The 9,623-nt window shown below is 59.8% G+C and overlaps 1 protein-coding gene across 1 annotated transcript; it reads left to right on the forward strand.

The window, feature by feature from the left end:
• The first annotated feature begins 541 nt into the window (after window positions 1–541).
• On the forward strand, window positions 542–9,270 carry HUS1 (HUS1 checkpoint clamp component). Its single transcript, XM_004739422.3, has 8 exons — window positions 542–693; window positions 1,427–1,554; window positions 1,638–1,814; window positions 2,869–2,976; window positions 3,819–3,893; window positions 5,549–5,648; window positions 6,993–7,112; window positions 9,093–9,270. Exons 1-8 carry the CDS (start codon window positions 642–644, stop codon window positions 9,173–9,175), a joined length of 843 nt encoding a protein of 280 aa, XP_004739479.1. The 5' UTR covers window positions 542–641; the 3' UTR covers window positions 9,176–9,270.
• Window positions 9,271–9,623: the final 353 nt, after the last annotated feature.

Raw genomic sequence — 9,623 nt, forward strand, 5'->3', positions numbered from 1 at the left:
GCCGTCCGAGCGGGAGGGTGCGGAGCGCCCGCGGCCCGAGGGGTGCGCTCGGCGACCGCGTCGCTCGGTCCCGGGGAGCAGCTGCGGGTCCCGGGGGGCGCGTCCCGGCAGCCGAGGGCGGCGGCCCCGCGCTCTCCCCGACCGCGAACCCGCCGAGGCAGCGCCCGCTCCCGGGGGCCGGCCCGCACGTCACCACGAGCAGAGGCCGCCCCGGGCATGTCCGACGCCAGCGCGCCGGGAGAGGACCGGAGACCCCAGGTCCCCACAGAGGGGACCGGAACGGGTCCCGCGTACGCCCCCTCCCGCGGTCACGGCCCCGGCCCCGACGCCTCGGGATGCGACCTGGAGCCCGACCGCACCCGAGGACGTGGCCCCGGACCTCGCCTTCCCCGGGGTGCGACCCCCGACTGTGACCCGGACTCGCCTCCCCGGTGACCCGCGTCGAGGGTGACCCCGGAAGCCCTCTCCCGGACTCCTGGCCCCAGGCCCCGCCTCCACGGGGGCGTGACCATGGGGCCCCGCCTCCCCCGGGGCGGGCCGGGCGGCGGAACCAATGCGCGCGCGGCGGCGTTTCCGGCGGGAAGCTGAGAAGGGGACCCGAGTCACCGCCACGGACGCCCCGCGCGGGCCCGCGTCCGGCCATGAAGTTTCGGGCCAAGATCGTGGACGCGGCGTGTCTGAACCACTTCACGCGTGAGCGGGGGCCGCGCCGGCCGCGAGGGCGGGAGAGGGGCGGGAGAGGGGCGGGAGAGGGGCGGGCGGGCCGGAAGAGGCAGCGCGCGCGGCCGGGCCCCTGTGGGGGCGTGTGCGGCCGCCCGCTGGGCGAGGATAGAGGATGGGGGCGCGGGAGGGTCGGGGGGCGCGGGCCTGGGGCGCCGGAAATGGGGCCCGGGAGGGTCAGGGGGCGCGGAGGTGGGCATGGGGGTGGGGGACCAGAGGGCGTTGCTGCGGCTCAGGATAGGGCGCGGAGGTGCACGGGGCCTCCCCGGGGTGGCAGGGGTAGTCAGGGGTGGGCACTGGCAGGCGGCAGAGCGGGTGCCGAGGTACCCAGGCTGATGTCCCCCACTTGACTGGGACCAGGTGGCTTCTGCCTGCGCACACCTGCCTTGGAAGCGGGGCCGCAGGGGTCCCTGCGCCATGTGGGTGCCGAGCCTTGCACTGGCCTCGGGGCTGTAGCCCCCTGCGGGCCTCGGTGCAGGATGAGTGGGGGACCCCCCAGCTAGGGGCCAGTAGCCCCCCAGCTGGCTGTCCTCATCCTGCCACACCTGGCGGGGCCTCAGGAGGTCAGAGTGCTTTCCTGCGGGGAGGGGACAGACAGGGCCTCTTCCCCGCGGGCAGCGTCCTCAGGTTGCAGCGAGGGCCCAGCCAGGTTATGCTCCTACCCTCCGTGTGCCTCCTGCTGATTCCCGGCTTTGCTCCCCCGCAGGGGTCAGTGCCATGGTAGCCAAGCTCGCCAAGATCTGTGCGCTGCGCATCAGCCCGCAGACGATGAACTTCATCCTCTCCGACAAAGTGGCTGGCGGGGGTGTGAGCATGTGGTGTGAGCTGGAGCAGGTGCGCCCGCGGGCAGCCCGAGGCCGGAGCCGCACCCCGAGGTCTCCAGAGGCCCCACTGGCCCCGTGTCTTCCTTCCCACAGGAGAACTTCTTCAGTGAATTCCAGATGGAGGGTGTCTCTGCAGAAAACAACGCCATCTACCTAGAGCTGACCTCAGAAAATCTGTCTCGGGCGTTGAAGACAGCCCAGAATGCCAGAGCCCTGAAGGTCAAGCTGACGAACAAACACTTCCCCTGCCTCACCGTGTCCATAGAGCTGGTGAGCAGGAGCGGGCATTCCAGACGCTTCTGGGGAGCGAGGCCAGTGCCTGCAAATATAGGCTTTCCAGCGGCCTGGAGAAGGCCGGTTGGTTTTATAAAAAGGAGGGACGTGCCTACAAATGCCTGCTTTCTGTTAGTCAGGCCTTCTCGCGCCTCAGTGCTACTGTGCTCACACTGCATTCGGCCAGGGCCCTGCCTTTTCCCGGGCCAGAGCACTCCCGTGTCCTTTCCTATCTGCATACCCCCACATGGAATCACGCTTTCCGTCCAGTTCCGCCGTGGAAGGGTTCCCCCCCTCCTCTGTGACACTTTCCCGTGACCTCTGATTCTCCCAGAATGCACACATTTTTCGTGCTGCTTCCAGAAGGCTCTATTGCCCAGCTTTCCTTGAGACACACACCCCACGGGGCTCTCCTGGCTCATATGTCTTACCATGATGGCCAGAGCCCTGCACTTCTGGCCACACCTGTCTTGGAGCCAGATCACCAACTGCCACCATCCAAATGGTTCCCACAGTGTCCCCTTCTTGCCCAGCTCCCAGACTTTGGAGACCCTAGGGATCCTGCTTGGAATGTCTCCCCTTCTGGCTCCCTGAAACCTGCACCCTGGTGCCTCTTCTCCCTACCTGCCCTCACACTGGAGCCTTCCCCCACTTTTTAAAAAGATTATTTATTTGGGAGAGAGAGAGAGAACGTGTGCCCAAGCATGGGGAGCAGCAGAGGGAGAGGGAGAAGCAGGCTTCTTGCCAAGCAGGTCGATAACAGGACCCTGAAATCCTGACCTGAGCTGAAGGCAGATGCCCCTGTGTGTTGGTTTCTTGCTTATTGAACCATGTGGGCCCTGGAGAGCAGGGACATGTCTTATTCACCACACTTCCAACTCCTTACGGGACTCGAGCAGGACAGGCCCGCCATAAGTGCTTGGTGAATGGGCTTCGATGAACACAGAACATTCCAGATAGATTTGGTATCAGTTTCTGTTTGTCCTTCGGCGACTCTGTTTGCTTTTTTAACATCAACACTGAAAATATGTTCCAATTTTTCTCTTGGCAGTTATCTGTGTCGAGCAGTAGCCGCATTGTGACACACGACATCCCCGTTAAGGTTATTCCTAGAAAATTGTGGAAGGATTTGCAAGAACCTACAGTCCCGGACTCCGACGTGAGTGATGCCCGTCGTCTTCTGCTCATGACGTGTTGTGTGGAGTGATGAGAATTCCCTGCTGTCAGTTCTGGGCTCACGGCATACCTCATTTAGAAATCGTTTAGAAACTTGAGAGGAAATGCTAGTTGTTTTTAAAGAAGGAAGAAGCTTGCAGTATTTGCCTTTCGTTAATTACGTAAAACATCTTAAAACAGCACTGCGTGTAGTAGAAAAGCCACACTCCGCACACGGGAGAGCAAAGTGCTTGGATCATTGTGCTTGATTAATTAACCTAACTTAGCACTTGGGGGGCAGGAGTGGTGCCCGGAACACGGGCAAGAGCCAAGAGGGGGGCTCCTCCAGTCCTGCTGGCAGGAGTCCCAGAGCCCCTGAGAGGATCGCCCATCCCAAAGGGTGCCCTGCCTCTCTCTCCCACATTCTGGAAGACACGCTGCAGGGAGATTGGAGAGACCTTATTGACTCCTGCCGAGGGCACCTGTGCTGACAACCCCATCTCGGGCATTGTTAGGATTCAAGCTCCGGAGCCAGACTGGCTTGCGGCGCCTGTCAGGGTGGGAGGAGGCCCAGCACGTGGCTCTGGGCCCACAGAAGATGGGCCCCGGGGTGCTGAGTGCCACCCCTGGGTGTCCATGGGGACACAGTCGCCCCAGTAACCAGAGGCTGGCAGGTTATAAAGTTGTTTTCTTTTTATATTTTGAGAGGAGCTTATTGAGACAACTTTACGACAGGCTTTCAGAACTGTTCAGCCGACACACAGTCCGAGCCCAGGTGGCAAGCCCGTCAGCACTTGGCTGTGCTCGTGTTTTCAGTCCTCCCGACGTGTGTCGTTGGTTTTGTAGGTCAGCATTTATCTTCCGGTCTTGAAGACCATGAAGAGCATCGTGGAAAAAATGAGGAACCTCAGCAATCACCTTGTAAGTGATCACTTCTTCGGAGAGCAATAGTCTGCGACTTTCAGGACTGTTCGATTCGGGTCCTGGGCCCTGGGAGGAGGCCCGGCTGGGTGGAGGCATGGGTGCCTTCATGCTCACCGCCGCGGTGTCCCGGGGGGCCTGGGGACCCGGCCTGTGTGGAGAGTTCACCAATCCACGGCCGCCTGTGGAAGCCCTGTTCTCGGTGCTTCTCCTCTGCCTCCCCGGAACGGGGAGTTTCGTGTTTGCCCTCACCCCTCGCATTTATCTCTGTGGCCCATTAAGAGTGTGTTCAAGGGTCAGGCCTTGTTTCCTTATGTCTCGGAGAGCACATTCCGTATTTCATCTAACAGTATCTCTTGAGTGAATCACTGGAGTTGGCTGGGGGTTGAGTGTCCTGTCCGCTTAGCCTGGGACAAGGCTGCCCCAGAACGTCGTGATCTCCAGTGGCTGCTCTCCTGTTGATCCAGTCGTCATGCTGGGAGCTCCCTCTGGGCCCACTCCGGTACCTCGGAGACGCTCAGAGCAGCGCCGGGGCGGGGGTGTGGGTAGGCAGGGCAAATTAATCCCAGGCTCTGCTTGTTTGTTCTTGCGGTCCAGTGGAAATGACTCAGCAAAGTGGCCTAGACAGAGTCATCAGGGGTGTTTTTCTCTCCTCTGGAATGTGTATAGAGAGATGTCATGGCATAGCTGCTAGGGTCTAGAGTACTTGGTGGAAAGCTTCCGGAGGGGCCAGGTGCACAGGGAGCGTGGCTTGGTGACCAGAGTTCTGCCTCTGAGGGTCGTAGGAAAGAGAGCGGAAAGAAGGGGGGTTACCCTGGAGTTGCTCGGACACCCTCGCTGAGACCCCCGGACACCCTCGCTGAGACTCCCGCCCTTCCCCCACCTCCTGCAGGGAGGGATGCGGCAGTAGGGGGGGTCCTGTGCAGGAGCAAGGGAGACCGGCGCCGATAGCCAGGAGTCCACACCAGGTTTCCTGTGGCTCCCCTCCCGCTCCAGCCCCAGGGTCTTGTGAGGCCAGCTGGGGTTCTGGTTCCAGAGTCGTGGGCTGGGTCTGGGACCCAGTCCGGCTGCATGTCCAGGTGCCTCGTTGGTGGTGGTGGTGGGAGCTCTGTCCTGCTCTGCCTCACCTTTTAGCCTAGCACCTTTGCATACCTGTACACATGAGCTTCTTGGTTAATGCAGTAGTGACTATCGTGACATGGTGGCAGAGGGGGAGTCCTTGGCCACACAGACCTGGGGCCCCTCCCAGCTACACTGGGTAGCACGTGTGGCCTGTGCCAGGTGTCACTGGAAGCGGGCAGGGTGGCGCGCGCCTTCACCAGAGCTTGCTGTGCTCTGGGCGTGGGGAGGCACTTCCTGTTGGTTTTCCAGCACTCTGGGTCAGTCTTCAGAAGTGATCGGTGATGATCGCTAAGGAAACCATGGGTAGAGCTAAGGTCTTAGACCTGTAAGAGATAGTCACGCTGGAGTGGGGTCTTCACTCTGAGGGGCCTCTTCTCTAGGGATTTCCAAGTACCCCCTGTCGGGGATGCTGGGTGGGTCTCGCTGCCGTCGGGAGTGGTCTGGGGCTGTGGGGCTACCTTGTCACCTGGTTTGGCAGAAGCTGCCCCCTTTTGCTTTCCTTTTCTTAAGACTATAAAATACTCAATTTGCAGATTATCGAAGCAAACCTAAGTGGAGACTTGAACTTGAAAATAGAAACAGAACTCGTGTGTGTTACGACTCACTTTAAAGACCTGGGGAACCCTCCACTGGGTAAGTGTTCCAGTGCTTTGCGTTCTGTATGTAATACATTGTTGGAGGTGTCACATCTTGCTGAGATCTCTACCTGGAACACGGGAGAGATCTCAGTTTCACACTTGGGGAGGGAACAGGCAGCTGAGGTCCAAGCAGGGAAGGTTGGCCTCCCCGGCCTAAGGAGTGGCGCCTGCCCCACTGGTCCCCTGAGGGCCCCTGGTGACCTGTTTCTGCCCATTTCTCACCTGGAATGGCGTCACAAGGTAGACAAGGTTTTGTTTCCTCCCACTTTAGTCCCTCGTATTTATGAAATTAGACTAGCAGATGGCAGCTTTCCTCACCTGACCAGATTTTTCATTCCTTACACAGCAGCAAAGACCATGGGACCAGTTTAGTAGCGGTGAATGACAGGGTAACTGACTGGATAGGGGAGCGGGGGGACCGGAGTGGTGCCCACAGAGCTCGTGGCCATGGACCATGCACTTAGTGGGTGCTAAGTGCTGGGGTAGGCAGCAGGCAGGGCCCGGGGAACTCCACACATGACGTGGAAGCTGGATAAGTCCCACACATGTTCTCCCCCCTCCCCAATATTTCATTTATATATTATAGAGTCGGGGGAAGGGCAGAGGGAGTGGGAGAAGCAGACTCCCCGCTGAGTGCAGAGCCTAACAATGGAGGGCTCGAACCCAGGACCCTGTGATCATGACCGGAGCTGAAGTCAGGGGCTTAACCAACTGAGCCACCCAGGCGCCCCCACACATGTTCTTTCCCACCTGAGAGGCCCGTCGCCTTTATAGTAAAAATGTGCAAGTTTCCAGCTGGCGTATGGAAGTCCCGTCAGTGTGGCCAGAAAGGCTTTTTACCTTGTAGAGAAGCATATCCCACTCCAGCCAGGTGCAGTCCACACAACCGAGGCTTTGCTAGCTGTTCTGTGAAGTGCCTGCCTTCGGTGATACTGTGCTCTTTATTTTGGTAAATTATAGTAAGGATCTTGTCTCTGATGCTTGCTCAGAGTCGAAAGGACCTTTTCTTTCTTTTCATTCCCCTTTGGAAGGGGCGGTCTTGCGCAAGCTCTGTGTGGTCTGCTCCTCACTACATGTCTGGGGACTAATAGGGATCGTTTCCTTGGACCAGAATGGGGAGAGCGGGTCGTATCTCAGGTCACCGTAAAGGAAGATTCACTGGGAATTTGCAGTATTGAGAGAAGCGCTTGGCACCTGCTCGCTCAGCCGGCTACAGCGTGTGCACCTCGATGGCGTCTCCTGGCTGCGCCAGCCAGTGCAACCGTAAATCATTGATTTCAGCTGTCATCACGCCGGCCTGGCTTCCCTGTTTCATCACGAGCTGTTCCTGTCTTTGCAGCCTCTGAGGACGCCTCCCAGGATCGAGACCCAGAGCAGATGGCTGAAGTGCGCATAGACATCCGGAAGCTCCTGCAGTTCCTCGCTGGGCAGCAAGTGAATCCCACGCGGGCCGTGTGCAGTGAGTGTGCGGGGGCCTCGTGCGCGTCTCCGATCCCGTAACCAGAGGCCGGCTCGCGGCAGTGCGCAGCCCTGGAACGCAGACACAGCACAGCCACAGGGGCCCCGTGCTCTAGGGTGGGTGGGAGCTTGGGTTTTCCTGTACTCAGCCGTGCTGGCTTGGCAGGGGCTGTGGCCACCTCACCTGGCCGTCACGTAGGCTCGCTCGTGTCCTGGGGAGAAGCTTCCAGAGGATGGGTGCTGATCGTCCCGTCTTGCCATGTTCGTCTGAACTGATGCGAGGATGCTCTGACCCCATAAACTGGGCTTGGGCTGAAGGTCCTCTGCTCTTGTTCCTGTAGTCGTCCCGTATCTGGGCATCTGGCTTCCTCTTAACTCCCGGTTTTCCACAGTGGTACCTTGGTCGGGGTCAGCCCTGCCTTCCTCTGTGCACCTGCCTCTCAGCTCCCATCAGTTACTGGCTGCACATGACGAAGGGCTTACCCACCCCGAATTTTTCAAGGACTTTTCTGTCTCCTTGCCACTGTGCTGACACGGCAGTGGAGAGGGAGCACCACCTCTCGTGGAAGAGTTGAGCCCCGGGGGCGGAGCTGAGGACGGTCCAGGAATGAACCTGGCAGCTGGCACATTGCCAGTGCTCTAGATGAGGAATAGAGAACTCTGGGGGCCTGTGCCAAGGACGACAGCCCTCCAGAAGGAGAGACATGCAGTGAAGCAGATCACGACAGGGCAGTTAGCACATGTGGAAGGCACTAGATGGGGTGATGGGGTACAGGAGGTGGTGTGCAGAGGACAGAGGGCCTGGGTTAGGGACGGAGACTATAGAATGGCTGGGTCCTGGGGCAGGTGCCAGTGTCCCTGTGCGCTGCATCCTGAGAACCCCTGGGGTGGCCTGTTGTGTGTTCCTGGGTCTGAGGACTGTGGGAGATGTGCCTTAGCATGGGGTCTGTGTGGGCTTAAGACGGCCTCCCATGTGCTGACGAACCCGGACAGGCTGCTGGCTGTGCTGCTGTGGTCCTGGCAAGCCGGCAGGTGGCTCCAGTGTAACCCAGCTGTGCCGGGTGCAGAGCGGAAGCCCAGCGGTGGGGTGGCATTGCCCTTGAGTGCGCCCTCTTGGGCCACGTTGGTTCTGGGCCAGGCAGCCAGCTGAGCTGCTGGTGCCCTCGGAAACGGGACTTTGGGGTCCCCAGGAGTGTCAGAGATGTACCAGGAGATTGTGACAAAATGTGGATTTCTCCTACCCTCTCCTTCATGCTTCAAACCAGCTCTTCTGCCTGTAATTTTTGCCTCTGGGGTGGTGTCCTCCAAGTGTCCAATCTACTGCCCCATGCTACCTCCCCCCCGCCCCGGCGCACTCTGCCCCATGCCCTCTGTCTCCACCCGCCACCTCTCCTGTAGGGTATTTTTGCTGGTGCTGTGCCCCTTCCCCACCCCTGTCCCCTGGGACCAGTCCCTCTTCAGCCTGGCACTTGGCCAGAGCCACCCTGATGGGCTCCACGTGGTCTCTGCTGCTGGCCTCAGAGGTCTGGAGAGCAAGCGACCTGCCCTTGGCTCCCCTGCACTGCTCCCCCCTCTTTACCCTTGGTGGCCATGGGCCCTGGCCACTGCTGTTGTCCTGTGCCTCACTGCTGCTGAACCGAGCAGGCCTCCCATAGAGTTTGCCCTCCACTCCATGCGGTGCCCAACCTGGGCCTCGGTGCAATGTGCGGCCCTCCTGCGCCCTGGTGCGCACCACAGCCTGTCCCTGCGCGCACCATAGCCTGTCCCTGGGGGGAGGTGGGCCGCAGCAGTGGGCCTTCATGCACTTAGGTCATGCATTTTCCTGGAAGAACCGTGATTTTGGTCAACGGGGGCTCTTTGCCACAGTCCTGTGGGCCGGTCCCACAGTGGGGGATGGAGCATAAGGAGGCCAGGCTCCAAGAGAAGACATAGTGGCTCGCTGGGCAGGGTCTTTGTGGTGACAGGTTTCCTCTCTCCGCAGACATTGTCAGCAACAAGCTCGTCCATTTTGATTTGCTCCATGAAGATGTGTCCCTGCAGTACTTCATCCCGGCCTTCTCGTAGCCCACCTCCGGCCACGCGTGTCTGCCCCACCGTGATAGTCTAGCTAAAAACTGAGTTCATGGAAGACAGCTGGATAAACATACTTCTTTATGTGACGTTTTGATCTCGTGTCTGTTTTGTCGTTAAGACATGGGATATGGGAACAAAAGCACGTGCTTATCCAAACTTCAGGTATGTGGGGCTCCCAGATGCTGCCCAGCTCTGACTCTGCTCCTTGGAGCCTGATAACTGGGGCACGCAGAGGTCACACAGGGCAACAGGGGTGTCGCGGGGTGTCCGGCTGCAGCTTGTGGAGCCTGGGGTCCACGCCCATGAAGGCCAAGTCCCTGGTCTCAGCTGCTGGTCCTCCAGGGCCCCTGAGGCCCACGGGGATCCTCGATGACAGTCCTCACCATCCTGTCTTCATGTGCAGCACTTGGCCGTCTGGAAAGCACACGGGTATTTGGAC

The sequence above is a fragment of the Mustela putorius genome, unplaced genomic scaffold, assembly GCF_011764305.1.
Source record: "Mustela putorius furo isolate JIRA1106 unplaced genomic scaffold, ASM1176430v1.1 tig00003845_pilon_pilon_pilon, whole genome shotgun sequence".
In the NCBI taxonomy this organism is placed as follows: Eukaryota; Metazoa; Chordata; class Mammalia; order Carnivora; family Mustelidae; genus Mustela; species Mustela putorius.